We start from the raw sequence: 23,028 nt of genomic DNA, 5'->3' as shown, positions 1-23,028 counted from the left end.
TGTTACTTGTCTTTCACCTTCCACTTCACGGATAAATGTCGCACGGATTACTTCTGGATAGAGGTCTGACTCTTCCAAGAGAGTAGTATCCTCGTCTGATGTCCCATTAGAACCAGTGTCCTTCTTCTATACACATGACTCATTCATCTGTTTAGGTTGCTGGAAGGGTATCAGAGCTTTGTTTGCTTCAGTGTGAGTGGTGATTTCTTCTAGACTTAGGGATTCATCTTCTGAAGATGCATCCAGAAATGTCACATAGCACGGACCTGCTAGAGGCCGGGGCTCTGAGGGCTCTAGCTTCTGTTGGCACGGGGTATCATCATCGTCTTTTCTTTGGACTAAACAGTTAGGGCAACAGGAGCCACTGGTGAACTTAATCTTTATGCCTTTAATCCATTGCTTATACAGATTCCGCATACTTTGTGGTCCATTGATCAATCCAAACGGCACCATGGTCATTCCATCCAGTACCCTAAGATATTTGGCCTCTGAGGTCTCTGTAAGGACATCAACAAGATCATCCTCTATCAGAAGGAATTCTTCATCTGCACTTGCATAACCTGCTTCATTTTCTTCCTCATCATTTTTATCCTCTTCCTCTGAAGGCTCTGTCTCTGCTTCTGTAGAGGCTTTGTAAAAGAAGAACAGATCTTCTGCCTCTGCATGCACTTCTACTTCTGTCACAACTTCTGACTCTGCTTCTGTCTCTGGCTCTGGCTCTATATTTGTTATTGTCTCTGTAACTGTCTCTGTATCCGCTCTGTCTCTATTCTGTAGCTGCTCTGTATCTGCTCTGTCTCTGCTCTGTCTCTACGACTGTCATGTAACAGGGAGAACAGTACATCCATGCTTCTATTTCACTGTCAGATATGATTTCAAAAGTTGATTCTAGTTGAGGCTGGAGGTATTCACCCATGGACAAGGATTTTACATCCTGTGGCAGTTGGCTTACAGTGCCCACTGTGAGGGACTGTGCCTTTGTTTTCTTAGGAAGATTTCCTTAACAGCTTCTTCATCTCTTGATGTACCATCTATTACCTCATTAGAGGAGTCAGTTATGACTTCAATGGATGTGGATCCATTGCCTTTTTGCGATCCATACAGCTTTAATACCGCTTTATTGGGTCCTCTGCCTAGGGTTAGAGTTCCTTTGAACCAGTCCGTCCTGGCTCTTGCTTCAAAAAGCCAAGGTCTTCCTAGCAACAGAGGGTATGAGATCCCATAAGAATTTGGTTTGACCACCAAATATGCCAGCCAATAATCTCTTCCTGCAACAAGGGTTGTTTTTACGTATGGGAGGATGCCCAACGGTTTGACTCTGCTTTGGTCTGCCAATCTGATTAGCCACTGTGTAGGTTGAATTCCTTGCAACCCTAAGTCCTTCATTGTGACATCTCTCATTATGTTGACTGATGAGCCTCCATCAATCAATGCATCTGAAATAAAGCATCCTTCTATCCATACACTAATCTCTAGGGTTCCAGGATCTAGGAAGGCATTAGCCACATCGACTTCCTTTACAGGCTTCGGGGCCTTATTGGTCTTGGTCGCTGTTGAAGGAGCGATCCTTAATCCACGTCTTCTTGTCAAGATGCTTTTGAATTTCTTTCGGCAGCTGGGAGACAGCATCAGCCTGCCGAAATGTTAAGTTTGGTTTAAAAGTGTCTAGGCCTTTGACCAAGTCATAATCTTTGATAGGATCCACAGGCTTCTCCAGCCGGCTAGGGAATGGGGCTACACCCATTTTCATCTTTTCTTTTTCTTCTAGTAATTGCAACATCGGCACTTCTTCTGTTTCTGGAAGTGCTTCTATATCTTCTATCTCCTGGGCCTCTGGTCCTATCGCTGGGACTATCTCTGTAGCTCTCTATGGCGCTACAGTGCTCTGTACTGTACTGGTCTGTTCTGTACTGCTCTTTCCCTCTGTTGGAAGGTTGAACTTCACAATCTTGGCAAAAGAGTTATTTTCATTCTGAACCATTGGTTCTTTCTTCTTGGTGCGCGTAACAGCAGCAACTTCCAACTCTACCAAATTGGAAGCAAGCTCTTGTACCTTCTGTTGGCTATCAGTGGCATTATACTGCATTATACTGGATTAGGTGCATTATATTGCGGCACTGTTTGCATCTGGGGATAGGGGTAGGGAACTGTCCCTGGGACTGCATTTGGTGGGTATACCATTCCTGGCATGGGAGGAGGTAAGACTCCCCTTCCTGGAGTCATTGACAGCCTTGCTTCAACTTTGTCATACAATCTTGCACCTTCCACTGTAGCTTGCAGATTGACAGGTCTTCTCAATTCCACGAACTTGCGAACTTCTGGTTGTAGGCCCCTGAGAAACACTCCTTTTTGGATTCCTTCATCCAAATGATGGTTAGTCCATCTCTTCAGGATGGATTCCATTTGTGAGACATAAGCTTCTACTCTTTCTCTAGAGGACTGACTCAGGTTCATGAACTCCTCTTGCATCCACTCTTCAAAACCTTCATGCCTGAATTTAGTGAGGAAGGCCAACTTCAGGTCGTCCCGTGTGCCAAAAGTCCCTGCTGCTTGTCTCTCATACCATTGAAACGTCGCGCCCTTGAAAGTGGCGAGGAATATTGCTAGCCAATGCTCAGGGGTTCTGGCATTGTTAGCCACACATGCTACCATGAATTCTGCTACATGAAGATCAGGGTCTTCATTGTACTCTCCCTTAAAAACTGGCAATGGGACTACATTTGCTGGCCTGTCATCAATATTTCCAGGACGAATCTGACTAGGAAGGGGACCTTGAGTCACCATGGGGACTTCTGTAAAGAGTGCTTTTAAGGCATCAAAGGAGGCTTCTACTGCGAGCTCATTCTCAGCTTTGATTTTTGCCTTCTCTCTTCTCACGTACCTCTGGACTCGTTCTAACGCTTGCCTCTTTATGGTGTCATTCATCAGGGGGTTGGCTTCAACCAGTTGTTCTGGACTCAACAGGATAGTATCAGAGAGGGCTTCAACCTCTGATGGATTCTCTGGCCTACATCTCTTCTACTTCCTTCTTTTCAACATATCTGAATTCGGCTTTCAAACCACTACAGAGGGGGAGACATTACATTTTGAAAGTATCAAAACTCATTCCTCTTAGGATCGTTGTTGCGTCATTATAATAATGCCAGCTTCTGAGGGTTTCAACAGTGTATGTTGTGAAAAAAACTCTGTCTACCAACTTCTAGTGGGTTGCTAATTGGACAAACAGAAGATTGTCAGTGCACCAAGCATCCCACGTATCTTGCTGTTGAGCATCCCGAACAAATTCCAACTCTTTTTCTTCTTGTCTTCGTGAACCTCCACAGACCAAGACTCTTGAAGCTTCTTCATAATCTCCCACTTGATGATGTCTGAAAACTTCTCAATGAATGTCAAATCTTCCATGGATGGTCATTCTCTCTGTTTCTGCTCTTTAGTTTGTTCCCAAACAGTTTGCCACCAAGATGCAAGTTTCTGCTGCTTCAACAGGAAGAGGAAACAATCCACCACATAGAGCATGCATCATGGTGGTGATATATTTCCACCATTGTGGGATGAACTTCTTGTGGAAAGTGGCTTTGATAATGATAAATTCCAACTCTTCAGTGGAAGAAGGAACTTTACAAACATCCATTGAATTCTCCTCTTCTTGGCAATGCCATTTCCTTCATTTTCAGCCTCTTCTAGTGCTTGTTGATGGCAAATTTCCCCGGCTGCACATCAAAAACATGGAGCCCCAAGAGGAACACCAAGGAAAAGGGAATTCTCTTGCAAGAAAATCTATCTTGTAACATCAACAAGCTTTTATTTCATTCTTTTGATGACCAAAACAAAGAAAACAACAATTCTTCATGCAGCATCATAGTAGATTTCTCCCACGGATTTGATAGAATCAACCATAATCTTCAACATCTTCATAGAATCCATCAATATAACAAAGAACACAAAGGAATACACCATCTTTTAAATGGAAATCAATCATATATTATTCATCTTCAATGTCTTCATAGTTCTCTCTCTCAATCTCTCATATACAGTTACACTACTTTGATAGAATTGGCTATCTCTGGCTCTCTCTCTCTCTCTCTTTCTCTCTCTCTCCATCAATAGTACATCATCTCCTCACTACAATACTCTCATAATAACCCTCAATAATCCTTCTTAGGTCGTGGATGCACCTCCCAAGAGGTATGTCTGATATGAAGAGTCACCAAAGCCACTACAGTGTCTTTTCACAGCTCACTACTGTCACTGTCACTTCAGTCTTCAGAAGCTGCTTCTTTCACTTGTTTTAGCTCTTTTGAACTTAGATTCATTCTTTCCAAAGGTTAGAAAACTTTCCCAAAGTCACACATACATTCTACAGAACACTTACAGAAGGTTTACAGAACACTTATAGTACAGTACCAGAATAGCTACAGTACAGTTACAGTACAGAGATAGAGCAGAGACAGAGGCTCTACAGAAGGTCATCAGAACCTCATAACTCATACTCAAACCATTCCAAACTATCAAAAACTATTCAATAAGCTTTCAAAAGATCTCAATCTTCATCAATCATCAATCCATGCTTCATACAGAAGATAATCAGAACAAAACAGAAGCTACATAGAAGGTATCCAGAACTAATCAGAACCTATTAGAACATCACAGAACCTCATATCTCCACTGAGAATCATCATGAACTTCCAAAACTTAACCAATATAATCCAAAACACTCTCAAATACTTCCATTATCAACCATACATCACTCTAAATCCATCAAAAATTAATCATTCAGACCTCAAAAACAACAAAAATCAGTCAAAAATTCAGTCTTTTTCCACTCTCAACAGCTTTTGATGGCCGCACCAATCTTTTTGTATATGGTATTCAATTAGCTTGCGAATACAATGCATGATTGATATAAACTTTTTTACCATTTGCTCAAAATCTAAGTTTGCCTGATCAATGATCTCAGATTGAAACTCACCGAAGCATCATACTTGTTCTATAGACAATCGATGTTTTCGTCTAATTGCCAGCTTACATTGAGAGCAAGGACATGGGACACGCTGATTAAGATACGACTCGTGATCTTGGACATCAGGACCTTCATCATTTTCCATTTTGTCTACGTTAGGACAAACAATTTGTTTTTGTTATCATTCTTTTTTTCTTTCTTAAATTGTTTGAGAAGGGATTTCTTCTCTTATAACTCAGCAAAAATTAACGTATATAAAGTCTCCGCCCATCCACAAATTAATGTATGTCGAAGTGTTTCCCGTCTCGTGGTATTGCACCGGACCTCACCGGACCTCGCCACCACTCTCTCTTTGTTTTTTATCCATTCATTCTCTTCTCTCCTTCCCTCTCTCTCTCTTTTTCTCTTTCTTTATTATGTTGTATGTTTATTTCCTCTCTCTCGTTCCTTCTTCCTTTTTCTCTTCCTCCCCCTCTCTCATTTCTTTTAACAAAGCATATATCTCTCTCTACTACCGATTTCCTTTAACAAAACATCTCTCTCTCTCTACCACTACCACTACCACTACCACTACCACTACCACTACCACTACCACTATAATAAACAAGAAAAGAAGAAAAAATAACAACAACAACAAACTACTACTACTACTACTACAATAACAACAAACAAGAAAAGAAGAAAAAACTACTACTACTACTACTACTACTACTACTACTACAAACAAGAAAACTACTAGTACTACTACTACAATCACAACTACGATGGCTACGACTACCACTACCACAACAACTCTCTCTCTCTATTACTACTACTACCAATACAATAAACGAGAATAGAAGAAAAATCAATAACAATAATAACAACAACAACAACAACAACAACAACAAACAAGAAAACTAAACAACAATAAACAAGAAAATAAAAACAACAATTACTACTACAATAATAACAACAACAACAAACAAGAAAACCACCATCATTACTACTACTACTATAACCACGATTATGACGACTATGACTACCATAACAACAAACCATTACCACTACAATAAACAAGAAAAGAAGAAGAAGAAGAAGAAAAAAAAGAACAACAACTACTCCTACTACTACTACTACTACAAACAAGAAAACTAAACAACAATAAACAAGAAAATAAAAAAAACTATTACTACTACAACAACAACAAACAAGAAAACTACTATTACTACTACTAATACTACTACTACAATCACAACTACGACGACTACAACCACGACTACGACTAACACAATAACAACAAACTAGAAGAGAAGAAATTAAACTACCACTACCACTACCACTACCACTACCACTACCACTACCACTACCACTACCACTAGGACTACCACAACAACAAACAAGAAAATAAAAAATTAAACAACAACTATCGCTACCGCTACCGCTACCGCTACTACGACAACCACAAAAACAACAAACAAGAAAATAAGAAATTAAACAACCACTACCACTACCACTACTACCACAACAATAACAAACAATTAAAAAACGAAGAAGAAATAAAACAACAACAACAATAACAACAACCTCTTCCTCATTCTCTCCCTCCCTCCCTCTCCCTCTCCCTCTCTTTCTCTCTTTCCCTATCATTTTTAATGTTTTCTCCCTCTCTCTCTCGTTCCTTCTTTCCTTTTCTCTATTCCTCTCCCTCTCTCATTTTCTCTCACTCTCTTAATACACATGATTTTTAACAAAAATAAGTAAAAGAAAAAGAGAAAAAATAAAAAAAAATCAAGAAGGAACAATGCACTCACTGTAAAGACCCGAGGATGGATTCGACGGCTCCTCTTCGCGACAGCGGCTCCTCTTCGCCCTCCGTACACTTCCTCCTCTTCTTCACGAAAACGGCGGTGGCAACGGTGAGAAGCTTTCCTTCTCTCTCTTTCTCTCCCTCTCTCTCTCAAATGCAAGATGGAGTTCACTCTCCCTTTCGCTCTCTCTTTCGTTTGTTCGTGCAAAATAACGCGCTCGGGTTTCCGCCCACTTTTTTTGTCTAAGCATCATCACTATTTGCAATGCTAATAGTGACGCAAATAGTGAGGCGCTATTTTGCGTCGGAAAGCGCCGTCGGTATGCCTCCGTATCCTTGTAATGTTTGCTTGCCCTTTGATGTTCTTAGTTGTTGTATTATGCAAAGTCTTGGTATTAATGTCCCCATAATCCATGGTGATGACAAGTCTCTACAGTTACTCCATGTGATCTCGAAGGATAGCTCACCCGTGTATGGTACATCCAACACCAAGGTTTCATGATTTTTCGTGTTGGTATTCCACAACATGTAGGGCAATTACAAAAGGGACTTGCTAGTGGCATGAAGTAGAATGGTTTATTGAAGTGTTTGGTACGAGATTCCACAAATATGTTGAGGGATCTGATATTTCCACCCAGACTAGGCATTCCTTTTGATGCAATCACACCCTAATTTGACTTGTTGCCACAAAATGACAACTACCAAGTCAAGCCCCTAGAAGTACATATCTTGCTGCTTCAATGCTTTCTTAATTGCTTCCTTCATGTACAAAAACAAGCTTAAATAAGCCTACCACCATACTGTATTTGATTGACATTATGTTTACCTTTGAGGATAACATTGAACCAAGTCGCCATATCCAGTAGCTTAGTTGGTTTGCTAATGAAGAAGGCCAACATAGACTTAGGGTTAAATTGCATCACATTGGCATAAACTTTGACTGTGTTGAGCACAACCTTATTCACCACCCCATCTGGCTTATCCTTTATGCTTTTGTTGATGCACCTGACCAAGATTTCTGATACCACTTGTGGGTTTTGCCTTGAGCCAAAGTGTAAAATCTTCCTTCAAAATAGTAGACTCTCCACTCAATGCTACCTTATAGTCAATGGGCTCCATGGGCTTTCTACCTTATAGTCAATGGGCTCCATGGGCTTTCTATACTAATCTTCATCTAATGTATCTAATTCCTCCTCTCTCTTCCTCTTAAACACAACTAAGTGAACCAGCATCCTAATTGCTTTCGTACTCAAACATTTTCTCATCCCTACTTGCCCCCTAATTTGCCCTTCTCCTTAAATTTAGGAGCTTGGTGGCCAAGCCCCATGTCGTGTATTGCATGAGGAGGATGGCCACATGGTAAGTAGTAAAAGGCTTTTAATTAGTAAACGGGACTTAGTAGATACATTTTTAATTCTCATTTGCATTTTAGTAGGTTGGTTTATCATTGAGAGTTTTGGAAATGAGTATAATAGCACTTGTAATTGGTGATTTTTTTATGATTGTTGTATTTCATGTGTTGCATATCTTGCTTTTTCACGTTTTCTTGAAAGCCTGTTAATCTCACCACACTCATCCTCTCTTCTTCCCTTTGCCCACTTGTCCTTTTTTAGTTTGAGGTCAATGCACATGTAAACATATCCGAAGTAGTAAGAGGAGCAAGTTTTTCTCGACCTATCTAAACGTAGAGCCTCATATTCTCATAGATATTAGGGCTGCGATAAGGTTTTGAATTTTTTAGCTTCGAGTCCTATTGATAAACACTATACATGTGAACATTTTTAAAGTATGGTTTTATGGACCGAAGTCTCATTCTCATGTTATGTGAATGTAGATGCATCTTACACCACGTTCCCTCTTGTAGCCCTCTACTACTCAAATTTTAATCAATATCAACGCTTGTAAAGTCCTTATCTTAATATTAAGAAACCGCATTATTAAACAGAACGTTTGTAAATTTGACTGTTTGGAAGCTTTAAATGTAAATGGCATGCCTTATCAGAAGGAGCAATTGATTATTATGGGTTATGATTAAAAGCTCTTTTAAAAATTCAAATAATTTCATTACGATGCTTATAATGAAAAAAAACAAACTATGAATAATGAAGGTCGATTTTCGGCGAACTTTGCAGTGGAACTGTACATAGCTTTCGCTACCTTCCAGCTTGCTGTTGTGTACTTCAATGGCATCGGGTATGGGGCCAAATGCTTAGGGACGGCCCTGGGCGGCTGATCTCTCTCTCTCTCTCTCTCTCTCTCTCTCTCTGTCTGTCTCTAACCTGGATTTGGAAGCTTATTGTCGCATGCAATCGAGTTAACGGCAATAACTGGGGACGGCTGATCGTCTTTCTTCTTCTTCTTCTTCTCCTCCGTGCCTCTCTGTGTATTGTGTGTGTGTCTGAGTTCGTGTGCGTGTGCATCTGCAGTTTGAAGGCTAGGTTTCCCCTTGCTTCTCCAACAGATTTTGGAAGCGACCTGAAAGCGAACCTGAGAAGAAGTAGCCATGCCCGAAGGCACTCTCGAAGTGGAGCTCATCAAAGCTCATGATCTCAAGGATGTTGAACTGTTTGGTGCGTCCTTTCATTATCAAATCTTTCTGCATCTGTTGCTTTTTTGCGCCTGCGTTGATCTACATTGATAATAATCGAGGGTTTCTTGAAACGGGATTCGTAGTCGACAGAAAGAGTCTTGTCCGTCGCTGATCATCAGCACAACCATCCAGGTTTAGATACATGTCGTGTTGTAAGGCGCCTGAAAGTTTAAGAGAATGGACTGAGATGTTTGAGCATTAACGTCTTAATGGTTGAGCATCGTCATTGTGGTTTTCATGGAGATACATGCTTTCATGTGCAGGCAAATCTGATCCCTATGCTCTTCTGACCTGTGGGAATGTCAAGCATCGTAGCCGCACAGTGCACGGTAAGAGGACAAGCACAAGGCATTTGATTACTTGTCATATTGTTAGTGGAGTTCTCACAGTTGTTTTGTACACTCATCTTCAGATGGAGGGAGCACTCCTGCATGGAATCAAAGCTTTTTGTTTGAGATTCCTGATGGCATTCCTGAGCTCTCAGTCGCTTTGTATGATCAAGAGAGGCATGGGAAAGACGAAGCGATGGGCACTGTCATGTAAGTATATTTCCTCTCATTAGGCCATGTATTTAGCCCTATGTCGCATATTTGGACCTTCAGCTGATCAGGACAAGCAGGATGTTCCTCATGCACTCTTCTAGTTGCTGATATTTGAAACTTGGTTAATTATCGACAGTGCTTACCTCGCCTTCAGATAGAGCAGTTTGATACCCCTAGATATAACCTTATGAACTATTAAGGGTTTGCAGTTATATACAGCCTGAGGGGACTCAAAGTAGTCGTTCTTTTGATTGTATGCTGTCCTCAGAATACCCTTAGCTAGTGTGTATGCGCAACGTCAGATTGCTCCATGCAAATACAAAGTGCAGTTGCCAAATGGACATTTTCACGGCGAGCTTGAATTGCGATTGAAGTTCTTCCCAAAGGTGATTTGTGTGTGCATTTATCTTAATAATCCTAAAGGCTGGCTGTTGATCAATTTGTTATTTGGGGGTACTGTAATGAGCCTAGATCTGTTGATGATCTAACATTCAAAACCGTCTGTCCACATTTACAACCAGGAGAACTAGATGAAGCTAGTAACCATTAACCATTTTAACAATCAACCATGAACGTTCTGTGTAAATTAGGGTTGTGAATCTAGACCAGCTAAACTTGACATAAATCCTTCTCACGCAAGCTACATCACCACTATGCCCAATGTGGCCAGGTACACCGTGGAGCTTTAGAGGTTCACCTAGTGCAAGGACACGGGCTTCTCTCAGCAGACGTCTTTGGTGAGAGAAAATGATGCCTTTCAGAATTACTGCATCCAGTTATAAATGAGTTTTCTGGACTTGAAGGGCATCATCTTCACCTTCTCTATGCAGATAAATCTGATCCGTATGCAGTGATTGTTTGTCACAACCAAACGCAAAAGAGTCGCACTATGGAAAGTAAATTGACGCTTCCCTAACTTCTTCTTCTTCTTTTTTCGAGTGCGATGACGTTTTCCCAAACTTATGGCCTGGCAACAAACTTTTAAACTTTTTCAGTGCATTTCAGCTTGCTTGTAGAGCATTATGTTTTGCCGCTAATAGCCTGCTGCCTCTCACCTCAGATGCAGGGAGCGATCCAGTATGGAACCAGACTTTTGTGTTCAATATTGATAGTGAGGTCACTGAAATGTATGTCAAACTGTTTGACAGAGACACCTTTACAGCAGATGATCCTCTAGGGGCTGCTGTGTAAGTGGAGCCCATTCCTTTTCACCAGATTCTGTTGATGCGAGTAGCTACATCTATTTTCTCTCCTGATTGAATCATGCATGCTGGTAATGGTGATTCTGTTAAAAAGTCACGAGAATTTTGCTCGGATGCTGGAGCAGGATCCCATTGAACAAGGTGTTTGTGGAAGGTTTTGTACCGCCAATCTCTTACAAAGTACTCGGGAAACAGGGACAACCGCAGGGAGAGGTCCAAGTGGGTCTTAAGTTCATTCCAAAGGTAAGCAAAAAGTTGGGTCAATTCCATTATAAGTTTTTTGTGTGCTGGAGGGGTTATAACTTATAAGCTCGAGTATGAAATCTATTTGCAGGTCTAATGGCTGATAATGCTGGAACGTTCTGACGCGTGAGAGTGTTTTAGGGATGGAATAGTTCCCTTATATGTATTCGCAGGAGATATCCATCCTGATCTAGTTCTGTACCGGATGGAAGGAGTTGGTGATATTAGTAGTAATTGGTCCAGATATGTTCAATTTACACCTATTGGATACTGTGGTACTATTGTTTTACTGTTTGCAGGTGATTTATGGTCATGCCCAATAAGTAGGACATAGCACACAAGTGTCAATGCATTGATGCCGCGTCGTGTGAAAAGTCTTAAGACTTGAATTTCAAGAAGGTTGACTTATTCGGCCCTCCTTTTTAAGTTTTGTGCTCCTGAGTCTTTTGGGTCATCACTCGTGACGTATTCTTTTATCTTTCAATTTTTTTTTTCAAATATTCATTTAACGTTGCCAAATGCCGAGTCTTTTTTTTTTAAATGTAAATAATAGCTAGCTTTTAAAGCATATGTATTATGTATGCACATGTGCTTGCAGGTGTACACTTGCATTGGGGCTAGGTTCATCTCTTTGTGTTCGTGCAGATGTGCACACTTGCCTTTGTACACTACCTGCATGTAGGCATGCACCCTTGGACATGTACTGACATCAATGTTCACAAAAAACCAAGGTTTAATGTAAAGTGAATTGCAAAATTTAAAAAAAAACTTTCAAAATTGAAAGAAGGTTTAAAACCTCCAACTAAATTTTAGTTATAAAAATGGTAAATACATGTAATTTGATTCAAAAATCTCTGTAAAAATTTTAGCTAGAGTTTTTTGCATATGCTACCAAGAATGTTTTTTGTGAACATTGCATGTACATATACTAACATATTCTTTGTGTGTGTGTGTGTGTGAGTGTGTTTATTCTCTTGCATGGAGTCGAGTGCATAAATAGATATATTGTATCGACCAAGGGGCATGGAGGCTTGGAGCTCTGTGTGTGTGTGTGTGTCTCTCTCTCTCTCTCTCTCTCTATGCACTAGGGCAGAGGATCTAGTAGAGTAACATCTTGGAAAAGACGTTGATTTAGAATTGGGTATAGAGGTGTAACCTAATTAGTGACAATAAATTTGTGTTTTGTTCTTGCACCTAACATAGTTTTGAAATATGTCATTTGTTGTATTCATTTTGATATGATTTATCAAAAGTTATTATTTTCATGAAATCATGTGCTCTCGAAGGAGATCTCATGCATGAATGCTCGGCATGGATCACCTTTGCTGACCTTCCATTTATGCTTGATGATGATGTTGAGAAACTCGCCCAAGGTGTGGGCAAAGTCCTCTATGTGCCCTCTCCTACTACCTTCTCTGGCTAACTTAAAGTTGAATGGTTGGCTTATGTACTGTGGGATCGAAGAAACAATCCTCCAGACTACCTCGAGATCATGGATCCGTCGGGCTTTTAGGTGGTGGTTGAACTTAAATTTTCTCATTTATCAGGTGCATGCTATAAATGCCATGAGAACGAGCATTTTGCTCGAAACTGCCCCAAAGAAATGCAGCAACAAAACAACACTTCATCTATTGATGGCACTCAAATGCAAGATTAAGAAGACAAAAACTTGAGCTGAACCATTTAAGGCTAAGGATCAAAGGAGGAGAAGAAGCATCAAGAAGGGGTAGCAGGTAAGCCCCTTGGTAAACCCCCTTAGAGTGCACAAAACGCGAGGAATGCCATGGCTTTGGATTGGCATCTTATCAACTCCATGCAGGCACAGAAGGAAAACGCCCCACTGAAGAAAGGATGGACCATAGCTAAAGTCAAGAAGAAGCAGACTAGAGTATCTCTCAAGAGACTTGTTCGCAAACCTTTGGTTGACCGTAATGTTTATGTGGCTATTGAGGGCTTTGGTGACATTGACACTATCTTCCATGAATAGTTTTAATGTGAATAAGTAATCAACTAAGGCGACTTTGCTCTCCTGGAATGTAAGGGGTCTCGCTAGTGAGTCGAGATGGAAACAATGCATGGTGTTTATTAAATTACACAAGCCTCCGGTTGTGGCTCTACAAGAGATCAAACTGAGGAGGATGTGGACAAGATATGTATCCTAGGATTCACCATCTACGCTGACACTTTGGCTTGAGGCAGAGGCGGGACCATTCTAGCTGTCAAAGATGAGCTTCGACCTTAGATTACATGGATAAAAGGGGATGGCATTGCTATGGCGGTTAGGGCTACCATCATCGGTGAAGAGATAACCTTAGTATACATATATGCCCCCAATATCTTAGTTAATAGGTAGCGTTTGGTGGGAATGGATGAAGGGGAAGCTTGAATCTGTCCCAACTCTACTTGCAAGGGATTGGAATATGATGCTATTGCCAACAGATCGATCTAGTGGTTTTGGATCTATGTTGGTAGTGGAGAGAACAACATGGGAAGCCGTGCAACACAGTCATGATCTGAGAGATTTGAATGTGCTGTTCCAACAGAACCTTATGCCCTTCAATTAGCACAACAGTCATGTGGGCCCCACTTGGAAAGCCAACAAACTTGACAGGGTCTATGCCAATTTTGACGCATGGTGGTTTGTCAGTAGTACAAAGGTAAGAATCCTAACTCAAGAGACAACTTCTAATCACTTGCCGGTTGTTCTAATCACTTTTAAGATGGTGCTCTCAGTTAGAAACCCCAATATCCTTATGCCCTTCAATTAGCACAACAGACATGTGGGCCCCACTTGGAAAGCCAGTACACTTGACAAGGTCTACGCCAATCTTGGCGCATGGTGGTTCGTTAATAGTACAAAGGTAAGAATCCTAACTCAAGGGACAACTTCTAATCACCTACCGGTTGTTCTAATCACTTTTAAGATGGTGCTCTTAGTTAGAACCCCCAATATCCTTATGCCCTTCAATCAAGACAACGGACATGTGGGCCCCGCTTGGAAAGACTGACTTGACAGGGTCTACGTCAATCTTGACGCACGATGGTTCGTTATTAGTAGTACAAAGGTAAGAATCCTAACTCAAGACAACTTGTAATCACATGCCAGTTCTAATCACTTTTAAGATGGTGCTCTCGATTAGAACCCCCAATGGTCTTCCTCCCTTTAAGTTGAATACTTGATTTCTTAAAGACAAGGCTTTTCTTCGCTATATGAAGAGTGTTGGGCACATGTTGATGAAGACATCACACTTGGTGACTACAGGCGAACCAAGTGCCTACACCCCGCCACTAAGGCATCCAAATACTATGGCAAACAAAAAGTTGTTCAAAGAAGGAAAATGGACCAGTGCACAATTGAGGAAAGAGAAGTGCTTGTAAGAGTGTTACAACGCAACCCGAAGGATTGCTATATGTAAGCTACCCTCCTCGCTGTGGAACAAGCACTAATAGAATTCGAGGAAACAAAAGTAGCTGCTGCAAAGGTGCATCTCAAAGGGACATGGAAATTGTTGGGGGATCCATCCTCCCCACTTTTCTTTGGTGCACTAGCACAAATGAAAGGAAGAACTCATCACAAAAATTGTTGATATTAATGGAATCAAGCACACTGGCGATAGGTGGACTACCAAATGAGGTAATGAGCATCTCTTTGACATTGTAGGTAATGAGCTTGATATTCAAAGAGCATCTCTCTAACATCGTAGGTAATGAGCGTGATGAGCTGGAGAACCACCAAACAAGGACACACAGCTTCCTTAGGACTGTGGTGGACCCTATCTGGCCTGAGGATGCCCTCCACCTTGGAAGACCATTTACGAAGGAGGAGATGACATTTACACTTGATCTGATGAAGCAAGGGAAGACTCTAGGGCTTAACAGACTCCCGCCCGAGTTCTTCCAAGCTCTTTGGGATTCCTACTTTGAACAATTAGTCCATCTCCTCAATTGGATTAGGAAAATAGGCACGATGTCGATAGAATGCAATGTTGGACTCATAAAGCTAGTGCCTAAAGCCTTGGATAGATCCAAGCCATCCAATTGGAGGCCTTTGACCATGCTCCCTTTCACCTATAAAATTTTAGCCAAGTTGCTCTCGGGCAGAATTAAGTTCTTGTTTAGTGAAAGTCATACATCCTAGGCAATATGGGTTTGTTTACGGGAGGAAAATTCAAGATGTGGTTCTCAACCTTATATTCTCCATTGACCATACTTTGGGGCTAGACATTGACTTTGTATTGGTCAACATGGACTTCGACAAAGCATATGATAGAATCAGTTGAAAGTTCATTATGTCTACAATGCAAGCATTTGGTTTTGGCCTTATCTACCTAGGCATGGTGGGTGCATTATTCAACAATGCCATGACATGTGTAATGGTAAACGAAAAGCTTTCCTAGTCATTTCCTTTGCGCAGATCAATTAGGCAGGGCTGTACATTGGCACCCCTCCTTTTTCCACTTATTATTGACCCACTCTTGAGGCATGTTGACAAGCAAGTGGCAGCCTTTGGCAGCAAGCACTATTAAATGGCTACCCCTTCTTGATGGGTCCTACATGGCGGCTCAAATTTTTGTTGACGATAATGCGAGCATAGTCTAGGCAGAGAAGACTTCATTAGATAGTTTGATGGGACTTTACCACGAATTTGCAAGTCTATCAGCTTCTAGAATTAACATTGTCAAGACGAAGCTTCTTCCCTTAACCTACAATGAGGCACATCCATGGCTACTACAATATGGTTTTAGGTTAGTCAAATGTGGGGAAATTAAAGATATCTTGGGTGTCCTATAAGTGTAGGTCTTTCTTTCAAACAATGCTTTCAATGGTTCAGGGGGAAATTTTAGAACAAGTTCGAGAAATGGCAAAAAATTCAGCTTTCATTAACTAGAAAGCTAGTGGTAGCCAAGGTGATCTTGTCATCACTTATGGGTTTTATGGCCTCCATGATCCCATTCCATCAAACGTCCTGGGAGCAGCTAAATCGGATGGTGAGAGATTTCTTATGGAAGAAAGATATAGCCAAAGGCTATGCACAGATATCGTGGTCCATTCTTATTGCAGATAGGTTAGAGGGGGGATACGGGCTGAACTCTTTTTATCCTAAGGCCCAACGTCTAGCACTCGCGACACTCAGAAGAATTGATACTTATCAACCTTGGACAGGTCTTATCAAAGAATGGATTAGAATAGCTAAACTTGATGGCAAAGAATGGCTTGAAGTATCCCGGCATGATATGCTAGGTGTGAATCTGAAGATTAAAATCCCCAAGTCTAGAATAGCATAGGATCTGGTACAACTATGGGACTCTCTTGGGTGAAATGAAGCTTCTTCTTGATCCCCAAATGAAGGAGGATGGTTCGCTGTTGCTTAGCATTTGGCTCTCCCCCTTCCCCTATGATCCTCCCTTCACACCCTATCATGAGCAGCCCAAACTTGCAAGGAAGATGGCCCTTAAAGGGTTGAAGTCATGGGTAGATGTATAGAACTCACCCTTCACCACTTGGAAGGATTTGCCTACCATTAGGCACCAATTTAGTCTTAGTGAGACAAAACTCTAGTGGCTAATGAGACTGAGGTCACGCCTCAAGCCCCTCGAGCCCGCTTATTCGCCGTTGAGCAATCCACAACGTACCCATCTCCTCAAATCATTGGTCATTGATGCAGGCACAAGAGCTTGGTTTGCCAAGAAGTTTAAACAGATTGATGGCTCATCTACCCAGTTAATCATGGAAACTTGGGTTGCTTGGAAGAAGCAGTTTCCTCACTCTTGAATGTGCACTTGGAGGAGATGCCTAAGAAGGACTTGGAAAGCCACCAAATCCAATCGACTAAACACCCTCCTATGGAGACTGGTACTTAACAAGATCCTTGTCCGGGCAAGACTCAATAAACTTCTTAAGCTCCTCTTTGTTGATATAAACTTCCAATTAATTGAGACTTATTGATATAAACGCGAGTATAGTTTATACTTACACATAAAACATAACATGTAGATTTGTAGCTCGTAGTTCTTGTCTAGAATAATACTTCATTGCAAGCTCTATGTGCATGTGTAGTTGCAATATGTGCTTTATAATAGGGAAGTAAAGGATAGTGTAATGGTATATGTAATGGAATGTGAGAAAAAGGGGGCTATACAAACTTACTATAGGCATATTTAAGAATCATATAATAGTAGTTGAGATCTTGCACATTTGCCAGATAAAGTGCTTGGAGAAGTTACTATATGTATATCCTCTACATCAGGTGTGTTCAAGGCCTATTTATAAATATCCTTATGTGATTTTTTTCTTAATAAAACATAACCCTTTTCTATTCAATTTGCAAATAACCCCTTTATATTACACCCTTCTATATGTAAAAAATGTATAAAAATGGTATTTTAAAAATATCTTATTTTGAACCTACGTGATGCACACATATATTCATAAGTAACTTACCCGAGATAAAGAGCAACAAATACGTGTGCAAAAGTATAGTGTCCTTTCTCTATTTGAATATGAGTATGTAGGTCATGTATTATATTATATTATGTTACATTGTAAATATGAAAGTTACTTGGATATATGATACTCAAGTTGTCCTTAAATGCTAGATTTCTTCAAAGTTTGAACACTCTATTTTATACTAGTTAAAACACCAATATCAACTTTAAGTACATATTTAAAACAAACACAACAATTTTATTTATTCACATATGGTGTGAGTTTAATAATATGTACTAGTTACTTGGATTTCAACACAAATAGCACATGTAACTCTTATATCTACAAATTGGAAGATTTAAGCCAACAAAGTAGAACAATATGAAACTTACCCAATGCATAAGTTTTATAGCTTGTTTCTCTTTTGGAAGTTGATCTATAATAGAAAACTTGCATGCACGAGTACATGTAAAAACTATGGTGCAAGCTTGTCTTGCCATCTCATTATTCATAAAAGCACATAGTAAGTGAACTTCAAGCTAGCTAAGCAATGCTTGAAGCTTGGTAGATTCCTACAACAAAAGGCCAATATGTCTTATCCTATGAAAAAGCGATGTAAATATTTACTTTCTAATATAACGTTGCAAAATATTTTAAAAAGCTATATTTTATCTAAGAAAAATAATACTTGATAGTAAATTAATTGGGAATCATTTGAATGTTGCCAGATATGATGCTAGTTGAGTAGCTCGATTTGAAAATGTGCTTTGTCCACACGAGTTCTTTCTTGATCGAATGTTTTATTTCATGAAGATGCTTAGTGGTATTTCTTTTGTCAATGACAAAAGCATCATAATCAACAAAAAGACCTTGGAAATAAACATCTACTCACTACCAACAAATTTCCAATAGCAAGTCTTGATCAAAACAATTCTTCTCAAGTTCATTACTTCCATATGTCTTACAAGGTGTAAGCAAAGCATTAGTAAAAATTAAGGGACTCATAAATTTCTCTATTTCATAAAGATGGGTGAACACTCGTTGATCAAACAAGTGGTATTTCTTTTGCCAATGACAAAAGCATCATAATCAACAAAAGACCTTGGAAATGAACGTATACTCACTAGCAACAAATTTCCAATAGCAAGTCTTGATCAAAGCAATTCTTCTTGAGTTTATTACTTCCATATGTCTTACAAGATGTAAGCAAAGCGTTAGTAAAAATTGAGGGACCCATATAATTTCTTTATTTCATAAATATGGGTGAACACTTGTTGATCAAACATGAAGATATTAAAAAATTAGGTGAGTTATACTTAAAAACTTGGAGATTAAGAAATTGGGTGTATGTTTTGTAGAGCAAGGCCACAAGCTTTAGAAAAACTTGTGCTGGAAACCCTTAATTTTAAGTGTTTAGAGCAAAGTTTTGCTAAGATATTCAATTTTGTATATGGGATATTTCCTTGACTTTGGCTTAAAAACAAGGCAGGAAATTATAAAACCTTAAAGTAAGCATCTATTTGGTGAAGGTTTGTCCACTACTACTTGTGGATGATTTTTTGACAATGTTTTTTATTGTACTTGGTTTCCAATGGCTATGTTAGGCTTTCTTGTTAGAATTTGTATTGATACCTAAGTGCCTTGATATGTGTCTTGGAATAGATGGAATTGTAGGGTAAAGGATGCAACTATGAATAAATTTTAAGTAGAATTAGAAAGTCAATGATAGTATTTTCCTCATTAGTATGAGTTTGTGGGTAGACTCACACGAATACATTAGAGCCCATGGGTACACTTAAGCAAAAGTAGAGAGTTTACAAGTAGACTTGATTTCATGGAAGTAGAAGTAGGACCACATGATTACTTCTAAATCTCACAACAAAAGGACATGGCATCCTCAAAGTAGAGATGAATTACGACAAGAAGAAGAAATAAATATATTTCATTGTCCACATTCAAATAGAGAAGCAATGGAGAATCACATAGGATTTGGATGAGGGTCTTGATCTTTCCACTCCTTATGCATGTCATGCCTAAAGGCCTTTGCAATTAACTCATGCATCTTTGTAATCAAAGCTCTTCCCTTTGCATTCATTGCTACATGCCCCATATACTCATATGCATATGACCAAGCAAGAGCAATAGAGGACAATGGTCACAATAGATAGCTCCATGAGGAGTACTAGACTACAACTTAAATAATTCTCGTATAGTGTTTGACAAATCAACAATCATTTTACAGGCTTTCATACTATGGAAGATGATTTGATATGAATTAAAGGCGTGGAAAGAATGGAATACAAAAGAGAAAAAAAGGTGATGTATTGACTATTTGTAGTCATTGATAATACTATGTTGGGTTATATCAGAAATGCAAAAACTTCACATGCAACTTGGACAATTTTTGAGAATATGTTTCTAGTAAACACAAAGGCACGAAAGATTCAACTCAAGCAAGAGTTGAATATCTTGAAGAAATGAAAGATTTCTATAAATGTGTTGGTTTTGAAGGTAATGCAACTCACCATTATGCTTATATGGTAAAGATGGTTAAGGATGTTGATCATGCTCATCGGATACAACAATGGATTAGAAGATTGTTGCATTAGAAGCCAATAAGACTTGGGATCTAGTACCATTGCCTAAGGGAAATAAAGCTATTGGTTATAAGTAGGTTTACGAAATTCAGCATAATGCAAACGGTTTTGTTAGTAGGTATAAGGCTAGGCTAGTTGCAAAAGACTATGCTCAAATATATGGCACATATTATAAAGAGACATTCAGTCATATGTGTGATTGCTTTGGCAGTAGCCAAATGTTGGAGTTTGCAACAAATGGATGTTAAGAATATCCTCTTGCATCACAAATTGCAAAAAGATGTGTATATGGAGCAACTAGTAGAGCAGGTTATGAGGATTTACGACATCTCACATATATGTGCAGGTAAAAAAAGGCACTCTATAGGCTGAAGCAAGCATCTAGAGCATGGTCTGATAAGATCGAAGAGTATCTTGTCAAGATTGACTTTTATATTTTTGATGGTGATCACTCACTTTATGTGAGAAATAGAGTTGCATATTTGATCATCATAGTCATCTATGTAGATGACTTGATTATTACAAGTGACATTGAGTGGGATTGTTGAAGTCAAGGACTTTTTGAAAAAGAAGTTTTAGATGAAAGATTTGGGTAAGCTAAGGTACTTTCTTGGTATTGAGGTGATCAAATGTAATGATGGTATATGGCTATCCCAAAGGCAATATGGCTTGGATATGTTATCCAAGTATGGTATGACAATATGTAAGTCTCTTTCAATTCTATTGGAGCAAAATGTGAAGTTGAGTGCTGATGTTGGAGATGAGATAGAAGGGGTTTAGTTTTATATGACTATTATAATGCTAGACTTGAGTTATGCTATTGACCTTGTCAATCATTTTATGCAAATGTCTAGAAAGACTCATTTTGGATGCAGTTAGATGCATATTGGGATATGTGAAGTCTACTTTGCATTTTGGACTTTTTTATCAGGCAGGAAAGGATATACATGTGTTTGAATACATAGATGGAGATTGGGCTTGTAACATGTCTGATAGAAGATCTACCAGTGGATTCTTGTTTTCCCTTGGTAGTACAACAATTACATGGATTAGCAAAAAGTAACCTACAATTGCTTTATCAAGTATAGAGGCTAAGTATAGAGGTGCCGCTATTGCAGCATGTAAGGTGGTATGGCAATAAAAGTTATTGGGTGATTTGGATGTGTAGGGAGATAGTCTAGTTGTCATTCATTGTGACAACATGAGTAGCATATAGTTAGCTAGGAACCCAATTATGTTCCATGCTAGGACAAAATACATTGATGTGTATTATCACTTTGTGAGAGAGAAGGTACTTGCAAGTGAGATTGACTTGTAGTACACATGATAAGATAGCTGACATTTTCACAAAGGCGTTGGGTGCAAAGAAGGTACGAAAAATTTGAAGCTTACTTGGAGTTGCAGATATATAGTTGAGCTTGAGGGGGAGTGTTGAGATGGCAAGCTCAACATGTGTAGACATTGATGATGGACCTCTAAGTTACATGGATCCATAAGTCTATACTTACCATGTCGGTGGTTATTATGATCCTCACATGGCCACTATCTTATCACTTATTATGTTTAGTTTGTTGCACCTACCTATAGTTGGCATAGTTATAGTGCCAGGTCAATTAGGATAGTAAGTTATGCACTATTTGACTTAGCAGGCTGCTTTTCTTTATGTTGTATCTTATCTATACTTTGTATACATTGTATTTTGTGAAAAAGAAGAAGAAGAAACTAACAAGAAAACGTTTTTTCCTCCATCTCTCTTCTTGTGTTGTTGAGTAAGCTTCCTTTTGTGTGTATGGTGTGTGTTTGGCACAACAACTTAAGCAAGCCCCCCTACCACACTATTTTTGACAACTTGATGGCCCGGACCAAGTACGAATGCATGAGAACAAGGGGCTTGTCCACAAGCAACCACTAGACATCTTTGTGCATTTGTTCGTAGTAGTGCCCATCGATCACCAATGAGTATGATGGTAGAACATTGCCCAATTTATTGGAATGTGCCCTAGTTAGCTTCTCCTTGGTAGAAATGCATTTAATGATGCCCTACTTAGGTTTTTTTTTGCATTCATAGCAAAGTTGTCCCCAATAGACAAAGTATAACTCAATGCATCTGGATGCCTTGCTGCATACACTGAGAGATCAGTATCCTTCTCATTTCATTAGAGCTATTGTCTTCCTATCTAGCATCAATAAGGGGTTCATTAGTGTGATACTTCCAATTCTACACAATCTGCTTGTTTCTGCCTCTTCTTCAACACTGGTCATAGAAGCATGATATTGATTGACATCTTATAGAATGTGTATTGTTGAAGAAATATCCATTCACTAAATTCATGGAGCTGGACTTGGATATCCACTTGAAAATGCCACTGATTTTATGTTCATATCACCTATCTGGACTTCCCAGAAAACTATGTGCACATCATTGTTATAAAACCTTACCCTTAAGAAAACAACACAATTCAAAGAGCATTTTAGCACAAATCCATTTTGTTTTAGATGTTCATGTGTCAACTTTCGATTTATCACAATAGTTGCATCACCATGCTCTCCCTTTCCATGTCCTGAGCATGGATAAACCCACAACATCTCTAGACCAGTCATAACAAATGATCTTGCCACAAAATAGAATGGATGCTTTACCTTGAATTGTGCTCTACAAACATTGGACCATGCCTAATG

At 39.4% G+C, this 23,028-nt stretch overlaps 1 protein-coding gene across 1 annotated transcript; it reads left to right on the top strand.

Moving 5' to 3' along the window:
- The first annotated feature begins 8,816 nt into the window (after positions 1-8,816).
- LOC148013218 (uncharacterized) lies at positions 8,817-11,845 on the top strand. The gene is made up of 10 exons (XM_087668458.1): positions 8,817-8,942; positions 9,176-9,319; positions 9,603-9,668; positions 9,752-9,878; positions 10,150-10,267; positions 10,552-10,618; positions 10,712-10,777; positions 10,942-11,068; positions 11,209-11,326; positions 11,418-11,845. The coding sequence occupies exons 2-10, from the start codon at positions 9,253-9,255 to the stop codon at positions 11,421-11,423; spliced, it is 762 nt and encodes a 253-aa protein (XP_087524584.1). The 5' UTR covers positions 8,817-8,942; positions 9,176-9,252; the 3' UTR covers positions 11,424-11,845.
- The last annotated feature ends 11,183 nt before the right edge of the window (positions 11,846-23,028 follow it).

The sequence above is a fragment of the Lygodium microphyllum genome, chromosome 26, assembly GCF_053477565.2.
Source record: "Lygodium microphyllum isolate KBCC chromosome 26, Lygodium_microphyllum_v1.1.10, whole genome shotgun sequence".
NCBI lineage: Eukaryota > Viridiplantae > Streptophyta > Polypodiopsida > Schizaeales > Lygodiaceae > Lygodium > Lygodium microphyllum.
Note: the sequence above shows the minus strand (reverse complement) of the source record. Positions and strands in the feature narration are given on the sequence as shown.

Bases quoted from the DNA above. Each gene is read 5' to 3' on its own strand.
- LOC148013218 (XM_087668458.1), top strand. From the start codon at position 9,253: ATGCCCGAAGGCACTCTCGAAGTGGAGCTCATCAAAGCTCATGATCTC. The intron at 10,778-10,941 runs GTAAATTGACGC...CTCTCACCTCAG, and splicing joins AAAGAGTCGCACTATGGAAA to ATGCAGGGAGCGATCCAGTA. The intron at 11,069-11,208 runs GTAAGTGGAGCC...ATGCTGGAGCAG, and splicing joins GATCCTCTAGGGGCTGCTGT to GATCCCATTGAACAAGGTGT.